We start from the raw sequence: 22662 nt of genomic DNA, 5'->3' as shown, positions 1-22662 counted from the left end.
ACCTCCGATTGGAAGGGACACCGAGTTATTTGCATAACATGGAAAATTGTAGGTAGCTCCCTCTTCTTCCCTTTCGCTTTGCGCACCCACTCTGCAGGGGGAAAACTACATGTCCCAGCATGCAATGCACGGACAGGGATTCTAGAACCAGGTCGAGGTAGTGCATTCTGGAAGCCGTAGTCTCCGTAGGGGGAGACGGGGGTGGAGCTTGTTGCTGGGCTCTGCCTTAGTACCATGTACTGTATTCTATTACGGACCATATAGGGTGGAGGAGGGTATTGGTCTATTTCTGCGGTGCAGTAGTCAAGGAAATTGCTTTCTCTTAGGTGCTGGGTTTGTTTGGTTTGGGGGTTTTTTGTGCAAAAAACAAAAGCCGTGGTGTTTGCAAAATGGGACAGTACCAGTGAGATCAGGGTTGCCCAAACCGGTGTAGTGTGTCCCAAGAAGATTCCAGTCGCCAATTGACCGGAGTTAGCAGCATGTTGGGGTTAGGGTGACCGGATAGCAAGTGTGAAAAATCAGGACGGGGGTGGGGGGTAATAGGTGTCTATATAAGACAAAGTGCCAAATATTGGGACTGTCCCTATAAAATCGTGACATCTGGTCACCCTAGTTGGGGTAGTTCTCAGGATTCCAGGTTTTAGAGGCTGGCTGGTCAGGATTTGTACAGTAAGGCAGACTTTAAGAAGCAGGTTTTTTAAATGCAATAGCTCTTGGAAAATCCCACAGATTCCAATTTGTAAAACATATAAATCAAGATCTGCGATAATCCAGCTTTTACTTTCTCAGCTTGCAGACAGCTACGCATTAATGTACCGAACCCCGAAGATTGTTCCACTTTGAGCATAGTGATATATACAGTCCACTTTTTTTTTTTTTTTTTTGTATAGAATAAAATAACACTGAAATCCACCCCTCGCTGGCAGGTGCTGAAGAGCAACCAATCAATTTCGACCAACTCTCTGACAACCCTACAAGACATATGTAGACTGGGTTAGTTAAACATTAAATCATTCTGGTAACAATTACAGCTATAGCCAAAATCTGGACTTGAGCAATATTACTACTCATGAGAGGCTGGCGGCAGAACTAGTTTGCATGTGTGAATTGGATGAGCCCCCCCCCCCCTTTCAAATCTAGATTAATTTACTATTTAAATGTCCCTCCCCCGGCAATATCTCTTGTCGGAAAGTGGCCAGTTTGGAAACAAATATGCAGAGCTGTAACTATAGATCAGAAATAATTTTGCCAATTCTCTCATTCAGATTTTGGGGGATCTGTTCCTTTTAACCTGATACAGGACTCTGAAGCGCCACCCACATCCGCCCAACATCACTTCCTGGGTTAAAAAAAAACACACCCCCCAAACCCTGATCTGATCTGATCTTGCTGACTGTGGCCATCGAGAAGTATTCATTGTGCTGCCGAGGATCCAAGCAGACACCATGAAGATTCAATTAGCAGCAGCACTCTCCAATCTCTTTTTTTGCCTGATTTTCCTGGTGCTTATCACATCCTCTGCTGGAGAAGGGCTTGGAAAGGGTTAGGCATCTCTTTTCTTTTTGTTTGTATTTAAACTTTTATGATTGCTATAAATAAGTAAATAAATCCCTAATCAGGAGGGTCCCTTCCCCGCAGCCCAGAACTGTATTTAATATTTGCAATAATGCATTCAAATAGTAATTTTGATTATTTAGGTAAGTTTCATCGGTGGGGGGGGGGAGGAGTAATCGCTTTAGTGGCAGAACTGAGGTTGAAACATACAAGATATTATGGTGCCAGGCCATAAATTGATTATGAGCAATTGCAATGCAGCCCTGATACAGTAGGAAATGCGTTAATGTTGTGGGAGTGGAGAAGAGGGGGCTTGGCAGGTTTATTTTTTTTCAAAACTGTCAATTGCTGGTTGTAGCAGACCTGCCAAGTCTCATTCATTTAGAAGATTTGTTCATTCTGAGTTAGTTTTAAGGCAGTTTTTAAAATTTCTTTGGTGTTGAAGGATTTTGTAAAGGGTCTTTCAATGAAATCTCAATTAAATTTTTTATTTCCCCTTCAGATTGTCCCATTTTGACATCCCCACAACTATGCAACATAAGCACATTGGGGTATGGCTAGTAAATAGGTGATCAAGTGGATATTTTATGTTTTATCCTATAGTTTTTATCTCTCACTACTGTTGAAATTCCAGTAAACGGTACTTCCACTACAATCCTTCTCTTGTCACTTGTTCTGACTCAATCCCTTCTAGCCATATTATCTTACTTTTTACGTTATTTACTGATTTCAGCTTTTCTTAATAAACCTGTAGTTGTTAGACCATCCTGTACTGTACCATGATTTGGATTTATCTTTCCCCAGCTCTGTTCAGTCCACCTTATTTTACTTCCCTATCTTTGTTCTGAAGTCTGGAATGTGAGGAGCAGGTTCAGTCAGTGCATCAATGTTCTTGACTATGTTCTTCAGTGACAGGGAAGAAGTGTCTTTAGTATTACTAGTTATCTTTTTTGATAGTTTAAACTCCACGGGTCTCTATTTTTAAAAATAAGGTTATTTCATAAGCTGTTGAGTGTTGCATTTTGTTAGTAACAGAATTCCATTCACCATGGAAAGGTTCTTCTTAATTTTTTTTATAATAAAACTATTAATATTAATCAGGTCATGGGAGGGAGGGAAGACTGTGATGATTTTATTGTTAATGAATGTAGTCATCCTTGCTTACTATAAAGAAATGTGATCTAATGTGTATTTAAATATCCTTGATTACAAGAAATAATGCTCCTCCTCATCCCCCTGCATATTTTATGTAAGGTTCCCTTGAGCTAAATGTACACCGTAGCCCCAGTCTTGTCCCCATTGACATCAGAGACTTCTGCTGCCTATTTACAGCCTTATTCAGCAAAATGCTTAAGAAAGCATATACTTAAGTCACATTGAACTAGACTTAAGCATGTACTTAAAGTAAAACACACACAAATACTTTTGCAGAAAAGGGACATTAACAGACAATAGAATTTGGTCCCATACAGAAATATATTGTACCAGTATGGTTATATTTTTAATATATGGCAAAGATGCCTGTAGGCCTGGATAGGCACACTTATGTATTGTTTAACTCTAAATAGAAAAATAGCATAGTGATAGGTGAAAGCTGTGCTGTTGTATGGGTGTAATTCGTAATGTGTGAAAAAAGCAAAAAAAATGTCTGAGAACTTAAACATTGGACAGTAACAGGCTGCGAATCCCAGTGGTGATTGAACCTGGTGATATTCTATACAAAAAGAGCTTTCCGCTCTGTTTGTAGCTGTTTCCATCACTTCACACTGACTCAACAGACATTCTAATCTTCAGAGTGACACAGAGACAATCCTGCTATCTTATTCGATGGATAATGCTGATAGTTGCCAGCTCTACCATCAGATAGCAGATCTTGGTGCCATTCTGCATCCTCTCCTTGTCTTCAGTTCAGGATACACAGCTTGGATTGCATGTCTGCTAATTACAGAATTGGTAGGACTACTTGTATGAGTTAGGGCATGCAGAACTGAGCCCCCATGTTCTTTAATAATTGACTATAAGGTATTAATATTGGAATTTTCCCCAATCTTCGTAGACATTGCGTATTATGAAAGAGGATTATGAAAATTAACTTTACCCAAAAATCCAATATTCACAGATGAAATTTGATGATTCCTGGGCATATCCAGGGGTGTGAGGCACCTTGCTATCGCTCGTCCTTAGTATGAAGAAATCTTGCCTGTGCCTGCTGTGTGTCAGCTCCCTGACTACCCCAGCCTCTGGCAGTGCTCCCCTCCAGGGCTCTGCAGTCCTTGCTTTCTCTCTGCAGATTAGCAGTAGGCACACTCATCTCCCAAGTCCTCTGAACGCTCTCTGTAAGGTCCAGCTGCTTATTCACTGAACACTTAGAATTACTAGGCCTGCTGTTTCCAAAGGAACCGTACCCCACAGCTTACTAGTTAGGGCCGGCTCCAGGCACCAGCATTTCAAGCAGGTGCTTGGGGCGGCAATCTGCAAGGGGCGGCAGTCCGTGTGTTTTTGCCACCCCAAGCAGCGCGCCGAATTGCCGCCGCGGACGGCGGGGGCAGTCTGTGTGCTGTTAGGGCGGTACGCACATTTCGGCGGCGGCGGCAATTCGGTGGCAGCTTCTATGTTCAGCTGCCCGTGGCAGCAATTTGGCGGCTTCTGTCTTCCAGATGAAGACAGAAGCTGCTGCCGAATTGCCGCCGCCGTGGAAACGCGCGAGCTGCCCTAAAGGCACACAGACTGCCCCCACCGTCCACGGCGGCAATTCGGCGAGCTGCTTGGGGTGGCAAAAACAGTAGAGCCGGCCCTGTTATTAGTTATACCTTAGAACACAGCTCTGCTGAACACACAGCACTTCAATATATGTATATTGAAAACAAGAATAAGTTTATTATCCAAGAACAGAGATTCAAGTGATAGTGAGTATGAATATTGAAAACAAATGGTTACATATAAAAAAATGCTTGCTAAAAGAAGGGAAATAAAACTAGTTGATGGTATCCTTAAGTGTCAGAAAATATATTTATCTGTCATTTGACATTTTAAATTATGCTACTTTTATAAACCTTTCCCTTTTCCAGGTTTTGGAGATCACATTCATTGGAGGACACTAGAAGATGGGAAGAAAGAGGCAGCAGCCAGGTATGTTATACAATTTAAACTCACAGGGTTGCTTTACATTAAAAAGAGAAAAAAGATTCTGCATTGATCCTATATTTAATCAGAGCTAGTTATGTGTAAAAATATCCAGGTGGTATAGGAGAACCTACAGACCCAGATAAGACATCAGAGAGAAAACATTTAACATTTGTTAATGATAAACTCTGATCCTGCAATCAGATCTTCCAGGTAGATAGATCCTTGAGGCCGTGTAGATCTTCATAAATTTACATAGGTCTACCCACAGATCCAGTTGCCGGATTGTGGCTTTATTGCATCATTGAGCTGAAAAGAAAATTATCACGCTTTTTGACAACCTACTACAACATAGAAAGAGACATGGGCCCCAGTCCTGCAAATATTTAAACAAGTGCTTAACTTTACGTACAGGAATGGTTTTTTTGGAGCTCAACAGGACTACTTGCCGTTGCATGCATAAATGTTTGCAGGACTGAGGCCATAGAGTTAATTGAAAGGATTATTTTACTACTATCTGGAAACCAATCTGGAAGTGTAAAATATTTTCTTATTTTTAAAAATATAAAAATTACAGCCTACATTTTTATGAAAGATATAGCTAGAATTTGAATTTTGAGTTCAAACTGATCCATCTGTTTTCTCCCACTCACAATATGAGAATGTGTAGTGAGTACATAAAATTAACACAGCAGGTGCAGTTAGAGCAGTGATTCTCAAACTTTTGTACTGGTGACCCCTTTCACATAGCAAACCTCTGAGTGCGACCCCCCCTTATAAATTAAAAACACTTTTAAATATATTTAACACCATTATTAATGCTGGAGGCAAAGCGGGGTTTGGCGTGGAGGATGACAGCTCGCGACCCCCCACGTAATAACCTCACGACCCCCTGAGGGGTCCCGACCCCCAGTTTGAGAACCCCCGAGTTAGAGAAATCTAAGGTGGCACTTAACTGTACGTAATGGCATCCATGTGATATGCCTTCCCCAAAACCATGTTACTGCAGTATTTGTGATCATTACTGCACTATTGTTTTTCCATAGAAAAGTAATATATGACCTTACGCAGTCCGCCTTACATTTAGTGAGACAAGCTAGTGGGAGGGAGGGTGTCAAGCATTGGCAGTGAGATGTCTCTTCCTTAGTCTTGGCTAGTGCAGTGAATGGTCAGTCAGTGAATTTCATAGCCTCATCTTCCATTGCTGGAAGGGCAGACCCAGGTGACATCTCTATCCAAATTCTGTAGTATCTGAGTATCTGTGAGTGGCAAAGCTTGTATAGGACCAAGGAGTGCATAGGTGAGACAAAACTTTGTGTGTAGGTGAGACAAAACCTTTGTGTGTGTGCGTGCTATGGGGTGGCTGAGCGCCATGGCCTGCGGTGGCACTGTGGGGTGGCTGTGTGCTATGGAGAAGGTGTACAATGGTCTGGGGTGATGCCCTGTGGGGTGGTAGTGCCCTGCAGGGTGGCTGTGTGACATGGGGCAGTGCCCTGTGGGGTGGCTGGTTGCCATGGCCTGGGGTGATGCCCTGTGGGGTGGCAGTGCCGTGGGGTGGCTGGTTGCCTTGGCTTGGGGCAATGTCCTCTGGCATGGCAATGCCGTGGAGCAGCTGGTTGCGATGGCATGGGATGATGCCCTGTCGGGTGGCTGATTGCCATGGCAGGGGGCATGCCCGGTGGGGTGGCAGTGCCGTGGGATGGCTGGTTACCATGGCAGGGGCGATGCCCGGTGGGGGGCAGTGCTGTGGGGTGGCTGGTTGCCATGGCGTGGGGCGATGCCTGGTGGGGTGACTGGTTACCATGGCGTTGGGCAATGCCCGGTGGGGTGGCAGTGCCGTGGGGTGGCTGGTTACCATGGCATGGGGCGATGCCCGGGGGGGTGGCTGGTTGCCATGGCGTGGGGCAATGCCCGGTGGGGTGGCAGTGCCGTGGGGTGGCTGGTTGCCATGGCATGGGGCGATGCCCGGTGGGGTGGCTGGTTGCCATGGCGTGGGGCGATGCCCGGTGGGGGGCAATGGTGTGGGGTGATGCCCAGTGGGGTGGCAATGCAGTGGGGTGGCTGGTTGCCATGGCATGGGCGATGCCCAGTGGGGTGGCAGTGCCATGGGGTGGCTGGTTGCCATGGCATGGGGCGATGCCTGGTGGGGTGGCTGGTTGCCATGGCATGGGGTGATGCCCGGTGGGGTGGCAATGCAGTGGGGTGGCTGGTTGCCATGGCATGGGCAATGCCCGGTGGGGTGGCAATGCAGTGGGGTGGCTGGTTGCCATGGCATGGGGCGATGCCTGGTGGGGTGGCTCGTTGCCATGGCATGGGGCGATGCCTGGTGGGGTGGCAATGCGGTGGGGTGGCAATGCAGTGGGGTGGCTGGTTGCCATGGCATGGGGCGATGCCCGGTGGGGGGCAATGGTGTGGGGTGATGCCCGGTGGGGTGGCAATGCAGTGGGGTGGCTGGTTGCCATGGTATGAGCGATGCCCGGTGGGGTGGCAGTGCCATGGGGTGGCTGGTTGCCATGGCATGGGGCGATGCCCGGTGGGGTGGCAGTGCCATGGGGTGGCTGGTTGTCATGGCATGGGGCGATGCCCGGTGGGGTGGCAATGCTGTGGGGTGGCTGGTTGCCATGGCATGGGGCGATGCCTGGTGGGGTGGCTGGTTGCCATGGTATGGGGAGATGCCCGGTGGGGTGGCAATGCAGTGGGGTGGCTGGTTGCCATGGCATGGGGCGCCGTGGCTGGGCCACACTGTGATGTGCTTCCCTCGCCCCCAGGCCTCCCCTCCCTGCCTAGGGGCGTTAGAGCCTGACATCGTCTCGTGCTTAGGGCCAAACCCTCTTGTTGCCCTGGGGCCAGGAGTGACGTTGTTTGACCTCCGCGGATGTGCTTGGGATGGACTTCCGGGTTATAATGGCGGCGGCCGTGGCCGTGGCCGGAAGATGCCGCTTGTGGTGCTGTGCGGGCTGCCGGGCAGCGGGAAGAGCCGCCGGGCCGAGGAGCTGCGGGGGGCGCTGAGCGGGGAGGAGCGGCCGGTGCACGTGGTGGCGGAGGCGGTGGGGGGCCGCGCGGCGTTGCGGGCCGAGGTGGAGCGGCGGCTGAGCCGGCGGGACGTGGTGATCGTCGACGCGGGGAACGAGCTGAAGAGCTTCCGCTACGAGCTCTACTGCGTGACCAAGCATGCGGGCACGCCGCATTGCCTGCTGCACTGCGCGGGGGGCGCCCCGCACCCGTCCGCGGGCCCCTTCGAGACCCCGGACTCGCGGAACCGCTGGGACCGGCCCCTCTTCACCGTGCACGGGCAGGAGCCGCTGCCGCTGGCGGAGATCCGCGCCGCCCTCTTCGAGAGCAGGCCGCCCCCGCCCAACCAGTCCACCCGCTCGCAGCCCCTGCAGTCCGCCGGCTTCCTCCACCAGCTGGACCGGGTCACCCAGGAAGTGCTGGCTGCCGTGCTGGCTGCCCAGAGGAGCGGGGCCCAGCCTGGGGAGCTGATCCAGGTGGCTGGGGCCAGCGAGGGGCTGGTGCTGAACCGACCCCTGGGCATGGCTGAGCTGAGTCGGCTCCGCAGACAGTTCATCAGTTACACCAAAATGCACCCCAGTGAGGAGAACCTGCCCCAGCTGGCCAACATGTTCCTGCAGTACCTGAGCCGCAGCATCCAGTGACCCCTGTAGTCTCCCCAGTCCAGCGTCTGAACAGGAGGGCTGGCTAATGGGGTCCAGTCGCTGGGAGCCTCCACACACCCCAAAATAAGAGTCTATGCCAATGGGAACTTGGCTCTCCCTAGTCATTGTTCTCCAGTGCCTGGACCAGGAATTTGTGCTGATAGACAGGAGGAGGGCCCTGCATTAGCCATCATCAGAGCAAGAGTATCCAGCCAGAGTGGGTATGGGGAACCAGCTGCGGTGGTCCACGATATCTGCTAACAGGAGTTGTGGGTGTTCACACACACCACTCCCCCCCAGTAGCAGCCTCAGCATCTGAGTAGGAATGCCTAATAAGGGCAGCTACAGGCAGCTAGCCATCAAATCCTCAAGCATCCAAAAAGTCTACTAATGGGGGTTATGGAGAGCCAAACCCCACTAACCATATGGTCTCTGCAGTGTCCAAAGAGGAATACTACAGGAGAGCTGAGCTCTCATGCTGCTGCAGCATCTTAAGGAAGGACAATCTTTCGTCTGGGTTTTTTCTAAATAAGGCAAGGATAAGATGGATACATCAAAGTGTACAAAGGAGGCCTTGCTGCTCCAGGATTGGGACTTACAGCCTTTTTAAAAACTGCTGGTGTTTTCAAAAGTTTTTCTGAACCCAGGAAATTGGTCTTCTAAGTTTGGACAGTGGAAACATGCTTACTTAGTGAACTCAAATGTCTGGTTCTTTTTTGAAATCCTGTGCCTGGGATGGAATGAAATAAAAATATTTAATTTACTTTCAAAACAATTATTTCAGCAACTTTCTGTAGCTTCCTTTCCAAAGTCATTAGTAGATCCTGGGCTAAACACACTAATTGTTCAGTTAACAGTAGGTGTTTTCACAATGAGGATGATCTGAATTGTACTTTGTTATTACAGTATCTGCTCTGATTGCATACAGCCCTTGGCACTCTTTTTATATGCCTTATCTAAGAGATTCTATGGAGAGTTAGTGCATGGCAAGTGGGGTGTAAATCTACATTCTGTAGCGTACTTCCCAGTAACTGCATGCACCTCCTACTGTGCACTAAAATTTCCCTAGTGCTCTGTGAACAGTAGTAGGTCAAAGGACTCTAGGTAATTTTTAGTGAGCACCAGCATGGGCCACACATGTAGTGCATGATATACTAGAGCGCTGTAGATTTATACCCCAGCTTGCCATGCACTAATTCCCCTTTATAGACATCCCTGCTTCCTACCTCAGTTTTGGATCCTGTCCTTCTATTTAACCCTAATCTTAGTATGAACCCTCTCCCTGCATATGCATACCTGCTTCTCTTTGCCTTTTGAGGAAGGCTTCCCTCCCTATTAAACATTCATTTCTTTGTCTGGAATGATGGGATAAAGTGGAGGGGTCACTTGAGTGAGTACAAAAGTCCATATGCTCTGACTGCTTAATAATATCTACCAGTCAGTACATGGATTTGTATATTGTGAGATTGAAAAATGACTATAGTTGCTATGTAAAGAGACCTCACTTTGCCCCCTTTGGGAAGTTACATTGAAAAGAATAAAAGCTGGGAAATGTGTGGTCAAAAGCGATAAAACATTTCTGAGATCTGATTTGCTGAGAATTGTATTTTAGTCATTATAAACCCTTCAATTTAAAATCTGTGTAGAAAATCTTGCCCTTGATAGTAGTGTGGTACTAGACCAGGTGCTGGCTGGCTGGACTGTGTTCCCTTATTAAATGGGAATCATTGATACTGTTATAACTTCAGTATATCTTTTGGATAAATCTATCACCCTACTGCTGAAGAAAATTAAAGGGTAAAATCATGCTGGGCTACATGAAAGAAATCAGTGGAGGTGTAACGTTCTGTTTTCTCAACATCCCTTAGTCTGTTTGATGTTCTAATATTAGTTTGGGCAGGAAAATGTGTGCCCATGTTCTGTGTATGCTACAGAGAAGCAGCATCTATGCTGATAATATATTTCTGTGGTTAAAATTGGAATTGACCATATATGCTTCTCTTAGCACAATTTCCCCCCTTTCTTGGTACTCAGGACTATAATTGGTTATAACTGGAAGGACACTTCCATTCATACCTCTCATTCTTTTCTATAAATTTAGGTAATTCAATGCCATCATCCACTGCAAGGTTGAACAATATAATGTAAGGAACAATCTAGTTTCAACTGAATCAAGCATTAGCTCTACCACCACTGCCTTCAGAAGACTTTTACAGTTTAATAAGCTTAATTGGCAAAAATCCCATGCCACACTCTTCTAACATCCTGGCTCCTTGCCTGCATCTATTGTGTGCTTTCTCTGGTGCCAGATTCCCTTCTGTGTTCTCCATGTATCAGCTGTCCCTGCAAAGATACTATTACTTTTTACATGGGGGTATTTCTTGCCCCGTATCCCTATGGCTGCAGCAGCCTCTGGCCCAGTGAAGGGGTTTAGGATCTTATCTTACTAAAGGTGTGTGGCCATTGTGATGTGGCTTTAAAAATCCTCCTGTTACATTTTTCCTTTTACATGCCACTCTCTTGTTAGAAAAAGACTATAAGTTGTAAAGAGAGACTGTCAAGTCAAAAAAAAAATCTTAGAGGTGTGAGGTGGAAAAAAACCTTAATGTATCACCTCTCTGCTAATGCAAGCTTGTTCTCTGCAGAACATTTTGTGTTTTGTCCTGTCTTCAAGTATCCCAACTGATGGTGTGCACTACTTCCTTTTAAGAGATTATTTCCACAGGTTAATGTATCTAAGGGCTGGTCCACACTAACCCCCCACTTCGAACTAAGATACGCAACTTCAGCTACATTATTCACATAGCTGAAGTCGAACTATCTTAGTTCGAACTTACCGCGGGTCCACACGTGGCAGGCAGGCTCCCCCGTCGACTCCGCATACTCCTCTCGCGGAGCAGGAGTACCGGCGTCGACGGCGAGCACTTCCGGGATCGATTTATCGCGTCTAGACAAGACGCGATAAATCGATCCCAGAAGATCAATTGCTTACCGCCGGACCCGGAGGTAAGTATAGACGTACCCCAACTGATGGAGTTTCCCCCCCGATATTCAGATAAATTTTCCTTTTCTTCATCAGATTATTCCTAGTTATAATCCCATACTTGCTTAGTTTTTCTTGTATGCAAACAAGATCTGGCTAACCCTATACAGCTGATTGACTTGCATGACTTTTTTTTTTAACAGTTTTTGTAATATTCCCCTGCAGTGTTAACAGGTCAAAGGTTATAGATTGTGCTATTTGCATGAAAACCTGAAAGTGATTATAAATAAAAGTGAAACTCACTATAGATATGAAAGTATATCATCCAAACCAAGATACCTGCAGCAAATGAACAACACGAGTGAAATCTTGGCCCTGACTGAAGTAATGAGCAGTAAATTCATCTTCTGAAATTCTTACTTTTAACGTAAGATGTCAAAAAATGCTATGTAAAATTTGTTTAAAAAATTTGACTCCACCTTATAGTGACCCCCCCCGTACATTTTTCCATAAAATTTTGTTTTCAAGAAAACAAAGGCGGTATTTACTTTTATTTTCACTAGCCAGTAAACTTACCTCCATTAAAGCTGTTTTGGATTACCATAATTCATATTTAATTAAAAACTTCATTCAGTGTAACTTCTTACTCTTGTTACCCATCACAATCTGTGTGTACATTGACATTTGTAGCGACCCTTTCCTATGTTCTGCACAGCATGATATGAAATATACATAACTAGAAATCTAGTTACTACACCAGGCATGCTCCTTCCCTAAGGCTAACACTTTCAGATTCTGTCTAGAATGGCTTCATATTCCAATATCCAAAACACCTTCAAAAAAACAACTTGGTGACTTAAAATGCAATATTTTAAGGTAAAGGGAAGTCAAGGCTTAGATGATGTACAAATCTTGGGGGAAATATTGTTTGGCTGTGTATTTTCCAAAAAAAAACCCAAAAAACTAGTTTATTGAAATAATCCATTCCAATCAAATCACATGTTGTTTATCAATTCTACCTGTAATTCTGCCGTTTTCTGATCATGTGTTAAAATGTATTTCTGAATTAGCAGTATGTTAGACCAGGTCAATTTCATACTTCCCAAACTGGAGAAAATAAAGACATAAACCCCCAAAAGTCTACCCTAGAGACGGCAGCTTTCTAGCGCGGATGAATCTTGCTTTGTGGAAAGTGCTATATAACTGTGAGATGTTAGTGAAGAAGTAGGAGTCCTTTCTAGGACAAGATTTTAGAAGAACTTGTTTGCTTAGAGTTAATATATGAACAGGTATTATCTCTGTATACAGAATTAGTAGGACCTTTACTGAAACCCTGTGTCCACTCTTTGGAAAGGGTTCAGAAAAGACCTACTAGAATGATTTGATGTCTGGAAAACCTGCCTGACAGTGAAAGACTTAAGAAACTCTATTTAACTTATCCAAGAGAAGGTTAAGAGGTAACTTGATCATTGTCTACAAGTACCTGGATGGGGAAGAGATTTCTGATAATACATGACTAATCTAGCAGACAAAGGTATAAAAAGAGCTAGTGATTTGAAACTGAAGCTAGGCAAATTCAGACTAGAAATAAAGTGCAAATTTTAAACAGTTAAATAATTAAGTATTGGAACAACTTGTATGGGGATACAATGGGTTCTCAATTGCTTGAAGTCTTTAAATGACTGAGATGTCTTTCTAAAAGATATACTGTAGCTTAAACTGAAGTTATGGGCTTGATGCAGAAATTAGTGGGTGTGGCTCTGTGACCTGTGTTATGTAGGATGAAGTAGACTAGATCATAATGGTCCCTTCTGGCTTTAAAATGTACAAATATAGTAGGATAACATTTCTACTTTTTCTTGGGAGTCTTGTTTAGTAATAAGTATACATGAAGTAACTGGCAAATCAGTATTTGGACTCTTCCTTTGCAGAAAGTTTCAACAAAAAGTTCTAGTAGTTGATGGTTTAAAATAGGGGTTCCCTCAATGTCCTTCATATGAGCCCACATCCTGCAGCTCTCCACACTTCCTCCTCAAGTGGGGCCCAAGATACTTTTGGTGATTCCCAATGTGCTTCATAGAAAGGAACACGAAAATCAACACAGTGGTTTATGGAATGCTTCTGATGGAGGATTGCTGCTTCATCAGAAAGTCTAGAGCAGGGGTAGGCAACCTATGGCACGTGTGCCGAAGGCGGCATGCAAGCTGATTTTCAGTGGCACTCAAACTGCCCGGGTCCTGGCCACCAGTCTGGAGGGCTCTGCATTTTAATTTAATTTTAAATAAAGCTTCTTAAAGATTTTTAAAACCTTATTTACTTTACATACAACAATAGTTTAGTTATATTATAGACTTATAGAAAGAGACCTTCTAAAAACATTAAAATATATTACTGGCACGCGAAACCTTAAATAAGAGTGAATAAATGAAGACTCGGCACATCACTTCTGAAAGGTTGCCAACCCCTGGTCTAGAGAAAGGGAATGGGAGTGGGCTCATGAAATTATCTTTTGATAACCTTTTGCCAGAAGCTGAGACTGGACAACTTGATAATTGCTCCGTTCTGTTCATTACCTCTGAAGCATCTGGCACCAGCTGTTGTTGGAAGACAAGATACTTGGTTAGATGGACCATTGGTCTGACCCAGTATGGCCGTTCTTATGTTCTTAACATTCTGTTACCACGACCTCATTCCTGTTATAGTACAGCGTAGATTTTTAGTGTCTGACAGAGTGAATAGCTGCCGTGTAACTATACCAATAGCCATCATTACCACTTAGAGAATGAGATTGTTCTGGTCTTCAGCCATCAATCAGCTTATTCATTAATTTTTAACTGCTTCATAGCTTTTTTTGTTTTTTTTTTGTAACTGTTGGCAGTAAACAGAGTTTGCCATCTGTGTTTACTGAATTCCGGGATTTCCTACCACTGGTAGCAGAAACAGTGAGAGTCTTAGCGAAGACCGGGCTCCAGGTGGCTGTTGGCATAGTAAGCACTGTGTCTGCTAGCCTTGCTCAGAGCAGAGCTATGAGACATGATGGTTAAATGTGCTATATGCATGCCAATTATTACCTAGCTATAAATGTGAACATTACATTTAAAATATAGCATGTGTTATGTCTGTTTTGCTCAGGGCAGTTTACTGTAGTGCTCCTGCCGGCCCTACCAGGTGACTCCCAGAAACTGGGAAATGTTAGGAAAAATTCCTAGTGCACTCAAGGTCCTTCTGTCTAATTGCCTAACACAGATTGAATTTAATGCAAAGGAGGTTAGAGAATTTGAACGTTGGAAAAGTTGTTGGATGGCTGTGACATACCCCGGGGCTACAACCTGGAACTGGCGGACCACTATGCCCCCTTAACTCTCCTCCCTCGGCTGACTCTTACAATGCCGTTGTAGTGACAAGTAGCAAACCCCTTCAGGTGCTGTGATCACTCAGCCAACAGCATGCAGAGACATACCCAACTAAATTGCATGAATGCTCTCGAAGCTACTCATGAATTATACAGAAATGGAGACACCAGCAAATCCCTCAGCTCCCAAGTCTTGCACCCCAGAAATATACCGCCTTACACTGCTCGAGACCTTCTCTTGAACAATGCAAACTCATTAATTAGTTCACTACTTCGTCGAAGGATAGTGGATGTGCCCCAGCCTTTGTAATCTGAGCAGATTCCCCAAGTACTTCAAACAAATTTACTGGTAAGGATAAAACATTAAAATAAGTTTATTAACTACAAAAAATAGATTATACGTGTTAGGCATAGAGGTCAATGTTGGTTACATAAGAAATTAAAAGAAAACTACAGTCTAAATTCTACACTTTATCAGACTAAACAAGATTTGAATCAAGCAGTTTTTCTGACCCCACTGGATGTTCCAGGCAGTTTACAGTTCTTAATCACAGGCTGAATTCTCTTCTCAGCCTGCCAATCTCCCCAGTTCAAAGCCTTTGTCTTCCAAACAATCTTCCAGATGTTGAATAGGGGGAGGAGAAAAGTCCAGTGGTGATGTCATTGACCCTCATTTATACTTTCTGTCCAGGTGCTAGAAAGATCCTTGCAGGGAAGTGGGGGTTAGCCCCCATTGTGTACATGCCCTCTCTGAGGAGTCACTGGGAAAATGGATTCTTCTTAATGGGCCATCAACACGTGTGACTGATCCTGATGTAAATCTGTTTTGTCTTGCATCTGATGAAGTGGGTTCTAGCCCACGAAAGCTTGTGCCCAAATAAATTTGTTAGTCTCAAAGGTGCCACAAGGACTCATCGTTGTTTTTGCTGATACAGGCTACCAATCTGAAACCTATCTTGTCAGTGTTAGTTGCTCCTCTGTTGCCAATGAACGTCTAGTTGTGGGCGTTTCCCAGACTCAACATATTTCAGTAACACACACACACATCAAAACTTCATAACTTCAGATACAATGGTAACACACATAATTCAATGGAATAGTAATGTTCAACCAATCATAACTTCTCAAATGATACCTCACAAGGCATACTTTGTACAAAATATAATCATATCACAGTGGTGAATATGGGGGTTCCAGATTCCTATTTTGACGTACAGCGTGTCACAATGGCATTTTATTGAATTATTTGGTGCTGATGTTTATAACTTGGGAAGACTTTAGCAAGGAAACAAAGCTTTGGAAGCACAATAGAATCAGTTTACATCTATGACTTTTTCCAGTAGCTAGGGCCTTCTTTAAAAGTTTTAATTACTGGAAAGTGCATTTTCAGAGTTTCATTGAGGAATGCAGTCTTGTTAAGTGCCTTAGAATTGATGTCAGTTGTGCTTTGTTTTTTTCTAAAGTGGTTTGCCTCTAATGATTATCATCCACAAGTCCTGGTGTGGAGCCTGCAAAGGTATGTGAATTTAATTCTAGAGCACTTTAAAATCCTTAATGGAAGGTTTCTTTATACAAGTCAATTATTATTTACATTTGAAGCATAGCATGTGTTATATTTGCTTTTTGCTCAGAACAGTATAGTAGTGCACAAACAGAAATCTTCAATGCAATAAATTAATAGCTGTCCAAATCCATGCTATAATTTTATTATTGTTGTTGTTGTTTTAAAAAGACACACACCAAATGGGAGGTACCTTTCATTTCTATTGAAGGCCTAATCCTTGGTATGGAAAATTATAAAAGTTTGAAAGAACAGTAAACCTGCATATTCCAAACTGGTCTTTCTCAGTGGATGGTTAGATTTTCGTCTTGTTCAGTGATATAATGGAACTGGCTAACCATAATGACATAGGTCTATAAATTTAGGTGAGGTGGATTGGGTGGTTTAGGTGACATTGCTTCTGTATGATTGGTTCAAAAATTACCCATGTGACTATTTTTGGCCAGTATTCATCATCTGACCGATCACTGAGGATTGGGCTGGTTAGCTTTCACTCTGGGTTATGGGTTCAGTAATTTGAGACAAAGATTTGGTTACTTACTATTCAGTGACAAGCACCTAACCTCTAGAAGAAGGGATGGAGTGGTGATTTTGCTGTAGGTCTGAATGATGTTGGGTTTTTTCTTACAGTTTTCTCTTCTCTCCCCCCCTCCCTTCTTTTTCTTCTTAGCTTTAAAGCCAAAATTTGCTGAATCCAAGGAGATCTCCGAACTTGCCCATAATTTTATTATGGTAAACCTTGAGGTAGGCTTCCCTACAGTTTATGTCCATGCTACTGTTTTGTAAGTGAGCATTTGTCCCTTATTTCTTATAATTATTTATTTCTCCTGACTTCATCCCTTCCTAACTAAATTCTTAGCATTATTGAATAGATACAAAGTATTCACTGATACAACTGACTGTTTAAAAAATAAAACCTTTACTGTATTGTTATGTGGTTTTATTCATGCAGCTGATTCTCTTCCATTTTATTTTTAACAATCTGTACATTGTACTATTCCCCAATAATAAGAAAGGAAATTGCTTTTCTATACACATTACCTATAAAACATTCCAGTACCAAAATAGTGAGTCCATTTAATGTAAATTGGTGAAAATATTTGATTTAATTTTACAAATTATCTTTACAACTGTTACTTGTTGGGTGACCTTTTTCCTTTGTTGGCAAAAGTAGAGGCTTTTGCAGTCATTTATCTTCTTTTCAAGCTGTTCATGTTCATTAAAACTACCATTTTATAACAGCCATTGGAAGAAAATAGCTTTAAAGTAAATGTTACATTTTGTTAGATCCCTTGCTTAGAAAGCAGAATGTTGTCTTACGTCTGTCTTGCACCCCTAGGATGAAGAAGAGCCAAAGGATGAAGCTTTTAGCCCTGATGGTGGTTATATTCCCAGAATCCTTTTCATGGGTAAGGCATGCTTACTGTTGTTACAGCCTCTTATAGGACTACTTTGTCATCCTCACCACTTACACATTTTAATCACTTTCTCATTTCACAGATCCCAGTGGGAAGGTCCATCCAGAGATTATAAATGAGAAAGGAAACCCAAGCTACAAATATTTCTACATCAATGCTGATCAAGGTATGTGAGAATGAGCTCTAAATTTGAATTGAGTGGGAGTGCATTGCAGGTATGTCATAGGAATGGCAGCTAATGCAAGCTTGGTTTTTGAGTGGCGGTAACCTATAGTTCACAGCACAGCTGGGAGCTGTTACAAATAAGGCGAATGAATGGCTTTTTTGCACCTCATGGGTGATGCATAGATCTCTATTACAGAATCATGACGTGAAATAAAAGCATTTCTCGTTATTTAAAATTCAGCCTTTGATGTTACATATCCGTCTGTGACTTCTGATGTAAATGTGGACACTTCTCCGTTTGTGTACTTTCCCTTTTCACACAACTGCAAGAGGACAACCTCATTTAAGAAGAATTAATTGACCTTATGTTTTCTATCTCTTCATTAAAGTATCTAAATAGCCATTAGGACCAGGTGCTAGCTGTGAGCAATGTGGCCCTGTTATGTGTGATATAAGCTGGTTAATTAACAACGCTCTGTTCTCAAATCAAGAAATGTCTAATTGTGAATCTCTTGGGCCCTGTCTATGCTATGGAAACTTTTTTCAAAAATATCTTGCCAGCCCAACTCTATCAGTATCAGCAGCCTTCAGAGCCCTAGTATAGACCAGTTGCTGCTAGTATTTTAAGAACCATGTCATCCAACCATGTTAAGAGCGGGTCTGATTGATTACAGCTGTGCCAGTCTACATTATGACTCCCAAGACTGCTAACACCAGCGGAGATGATCTGGTGGGAGATTGTAGACACGGCCCTAAAATAATCAGTTGGGAAGAGTAGCCATTCTGTTCTTTGGAGGGTGATGAAGAGGAATAACAAGGAAAAAAAAAAAAAAAGACCTCTCTAAGGGTTTGCCAGACCTATAGTCCATTACATTAACATCATACCTGATCTTGAGGAAAACTAAGCCCCACTCATAGAATGCACTTAGCTCATCATGCAATTTACTGGTACATTGCAAACAGTGGTGTGTTGGTTGTCTTGGAGACTGAATCACAGCAGCATGTAGAGCAGTGCAGGCTTCCCCATGCCGGCCCACTTGTTTACCTCAACCCTGGAGAGGCCACCTGCCTATGAGAGAATAGTTCAGGTTCACTGCTCAACCTTGCTGTTGAGAGCGCCAACAAGGCCGAGAGCTGTGACCGTGTGTTTTGTGCATGGTAAAGCAGAGGGAATCTTTCTAATGATACTCTGAATTAAAAAACCTCAATTCCTCTTAATTGTTCTGGTAGAGATTTTTCAGTGGCGCCTGAGAGAAGCAGGCACGAAACTGCCATTGAAGTAACAAACCACAGCAGAATCACTTAGGAATGCTGATGGGGATAGATGCAGGAAAAGCTTTGCTCTGTTATATTAAAGGTGACCCATAAAAGAGAAAAATAGGTTTCTGTTGAATTTTGCAGCTGTGACATTTTAAAAGAACAAAACAAAAAAAACACTCTCAGCCTTCATACAAGATTATTTTTTTTAATTTATCTTTTACCTTAGACATATCAGGAATGTCAAAACTTGTCTTCCTTGGTAATACTGGAGAGGGTTTTAGAGATGCGGATTGTTAGGGGAGTGTTGAACTTTAAATACAGATACCCAAGTGTATCTCAGCCATTTAAGTTGTGAGCAAAAAAGTGGTTAAAAATCACTCCCCTCTCAAATTATCAGGTTTCATGTGCCTATTATCTGATGTCATAATCCTGCTAGTTTTTCCTTTGTCCATAGAGTCAGCCAACAAAAATAGGGTAGATGAGGCATGAACTTACAAATGGTATGGGAAAGGGGAGGGTGGGAGATATTTAACGCTTCTTTATACATCATATAGAGGCCAAAAAGAGCATAACCCTTACTTTTTTCTTTTGCAGGCTACTTCCAAAGGGTTTATTCTTTAAAATTGCACCATTGGTTGATAAAAATACTTTTCATTATACACTTCCTTACTTGATCCATATCATGTGTAGTAATGATCCAGCTGATATTCTATGTATTTAATTTGACAGTTGTCCAAGGAATGAAGGAAGCCCAAGAGAAGCTGACAGGGGATGCTTTCAAACAAAAACATCTTGGAGATGAATTATAATATATATATTGAACATTCCTTTTCCATCACCCTGAAGCTCTGAAAGGATAAATGATTCTTTTTTTCTTTTAAACCATTAAACATACCAAGAAATGTAGCTGTACTGGAAGGACGTAATTCTTCTCTCAGTAACTTGGAAGGTTAAACACTATCTGATTTTTCACACACCTCCATCAAATACAGTGTTATCTTCTCCTCCCCGTCTAGTTTACATTTCAGTGCTTATTGACAGCTGATGTACATGCATACACAACCTCATCTTGAATGGATACATCAGATCTGTCCATGTAAACAATGACCACTAGTATCCAGAGGCCTAGATCTTACCCTCTTCTTAAGAGGAATGATTTTTACATTTTCAAATAGCCAACACTTGGTCTTCAATCAGTGCTTGCTCCCCCACATTTGACTGACATTAAGTCATCTCTTTGATTTCAGTGGGGAATACTCATGAGTAGGAGATGTGAGTCAAGCCTGCTGTATTCTGAAAAGCCAAAAAAAAATCAAATCAATAATTCTGCCATGAACACTAACATAAATAGAGTTATTTTCATTAATATCTAAGAGTAGCATGTGGATTAGTCACTCTGAACATTCTTTTTCTTGTAGGAACTCTTTGTGACTTGACTTTATTTGCATTCAGGTTGAAACTCCACCTATCTATTGTATGTTCATCTTTCAATTGTTTTATTAAGAGAAGATAGATTATATTGAAGCATTATGGGGTTCTCCCCCTTTTTTGTGGAATGTTTTTGGAGAATGTCTTGCCATCACATTGTACTGTATTTTTGTACTATGGTGAAAAATAAAAATGAAAACTTTTTAAGAATAACATGCGTGGTGAGGTTTTTTGGGGGAATGGAGTAATTTTCCATTCTTTTTAGGAATTGGGGGACTTAAATATGTTTAAACTGTAGTAGTGCTGATGTTGAATGTCACAGATTAAAAAGACACTCACTTTCTTATGAAAAATGACAATCGCTGCTGCTTTTCAGTGGTTGAAACAGGCCTATTTTCTCAACATTATCATCCAGCCACTCTTATGCTGTTTAAAATAAGTCAGGAACAGAAAAGTACCAAGCAATTACCTATAGGAACTGAAAAGAAAATGATTTTTAATATATCCTAAAAATATATCACTTACCCATAAGAACGGCCATACTGGGTCAGACCAAAGGTCCATCTAGCCCAGTATCCTGTCTTCCGACAATGGCCAATTGCCAGGTGCCCCGAAGGAAATGAACAGAATAGGTAATCATCAAGTGATCCATCCCCTGTCGCTCATACCCAGCTTCTGGCAAACAGAAGCTAGGGAACACCATCCCTGCCTATCCTAGCTAATAACCATTGATGGACCTATCCTCCATGAATTTATCTAGTTCCTTTTTGAACCCTGTTATAATCTTGGCCTTCACAACATCCTCTGGCAAAGAGTTCCACAGGTTGACACTGCGTCGTGTGAAGAAAGACTTCCTTTTGTTTGTTTTAAACCTGCTGCCTATTAATTACCCTAGTTCTTGTGATATAAGGAGTAAATAACACTTCCTTATTTACTTTCTCCACAGCAGTCATGATTTTATAGACCTCTATCATATCCCACCTTAGTCGTCTTTTTCTTTTTCCCAAGCTGAAAAGTCCCAGTCTTACTAATCTCTCCTCATACGGAAGTTGTTCCATACCCCTAATCATTTTTGCTGCCCTTTTCCGAACCTTTTCCAATTCCAATATATCTTTTTTGAGATGGGGCGACCACATCTGCACACAACATTCAAGATGTGGGCATACCATGAATTTATATAGAGGCCAGATGATATTTTCTCTCTTATTATCTATCCCTTTCTTAATGATTCCCAACATTCTGTTCACTTTTTTTGACTGCTGCTGCACATTGAGTGGATGTTTTCAGAGAACTATCCACAATGACTCCAAGATCTCTTTCTTGAGTGGTAACAGCTAATTTAGACCCCATCATTTTATATGTATAGTTGGGATTATGTTTTCCAATGTGCATTACTTTACATTTATCAACACTGAATTTCATCTGCCATTTTGTTGCCCAGTCACCCTATCTTTTAACTAGTTACCAATCCATGAGAGGACCTTCCTTTTTATCCCATGACAGCTTACTTTGCTTCAGAGCCTTTGGTGAGGGACCTTGTCAAAGGCTTTCTGAAAATCTAAGTACACTATATCCACTGGATCCCCTTTGTCCACATGCTTGTTGACCCCCTCAAAGAGGCATGATTTCCCTTATAAAAACCATGTGGACTCTTCCCCAACAAATTCTGTTCTTTACTATAGTTTCAACCAGTTTGCCCGGTACTAAAGTCAGGCCTGTAATTGCCGGGATCACCGCTGGAGCCCTTTTTAAAAATTGGCATCACATTAGCTATCCTCCAGTCATTTTGTACGGAAGCTGATTTAAATGATAGGTTACAGACTACAGTGAGTAGTTCTGCAATTTCACATTTGAGTTCCTTCAGAACTCTTGGGTGAATACCATCTGGTCCTGGTGACTTATTACTGTTTAGTTTATCAAGTTGTTCCAAAACGTCCTCTAATGACACCTCAATCTGAGACATTTCCTCAGATTTGTCACCTAAAAAGAATGGCTCAGGTTTGAGAATCTCCCTCACATCCTCAGCCATTAAGACCGATGAAAAGAATTCATTTAGTTTCTCTGCAATGGCCTTATCATCCTTGCAATTACTTTTTGAGTCTTTGGCTAGATATTTCAAATTCTTTTTTGGCCTTCCTAATTATATTTGTACACTTCATTTG

The 22662-nt window shown here is 42.7% G+C and overlaps 2 protein-coding genes across 2 annotated transcripts; both read left to right on the top strand.

The window, feature by feature from the left end:
- Window positions 1–1378: 1378 nt before the first annotated feature.
- On the top strand, window positions 1379–20698 carry TXNDC12 (thioredoxin domain containing 12). The gene is made up of 7 exons (XM_065409501.1): window positions 1379–1542; window positions 4623–4683; window positions 16132–16184; window positions 16900–16973; window positions 17569–17638; window positions 17730–17813; window positions 19802–20698. Exons 1-7 carry the CDS (start codon window positions 1446–1448, stop codon window positions 19879–19881), a joined length of 519 nt encoding a protein of 172 aa, XP_065265573.1. The 5' UTR covers window positions 1379–1445; the 3' UTR covers window positions 19882–20698.
- On the top strand, window positions 7425–9106 carry KTI12 (KTI12 chromatin associated homolog). Its single transcript, XM_065409861.1, has one exon. It carries the CDS (start codon window positions 7425–7427, stop codon window positions 8331–8333), a length of 909 nt encoding a protein of 302 aa, XP_065265933.1. The 3' UTR covers window positions 8334–9106.
- Window positions 20699–22662: the final 1964 nt, after the last annotated feature.

The sequence above is a fragment of the Emys orbicularis genome, chromosome 8 (genome assembly GCF_028017835.1).
Source record: "Emys orbicularis isolate rEmyOrb1 chromosome 8, rEmyOrb1.hap1, whole genome shotgun sequence".
In the NCBI taxonomy this organism is placed as follows: Eukaryota; Metazoa; Chordata; order Testudines; family Emydidae; genus Emys; species Emys orbicularis.
This window is presented reverse-complemented; position numbering and strand designations above follow the sequence as displayed.

Coding starts and splice junctions, on each gene's coding strand:
- KTI12 (XM_065409861.1), top strand. CDS start 7,425: ATGTGCTTCCCTCGCCCCCAGGCCTCCCCTCCCTGCCTAGGGGCGTTA.
- TXNDC12 (XM_065409501.1), top strand. CDS start 1,446: ATGAAGATTCAATTAGCAGCAGCACTCTCCAATCTCTTTTTTTGCCTG. Junction 4,684..16,131: donor AAGAAAGAGGCAGCAGCCAG/GTATGTTATACA, acceptor TTTTTTCTAAAG/TGGTTTGCCTCTAATGATTA. Junction 16,974..17,568: donor TTATTATGGTAAACCTTGAG/GTAGGCTTCCCT, acceptor TTGCACCCCTAG/GATGAAGAAGAGCCAAAGGA.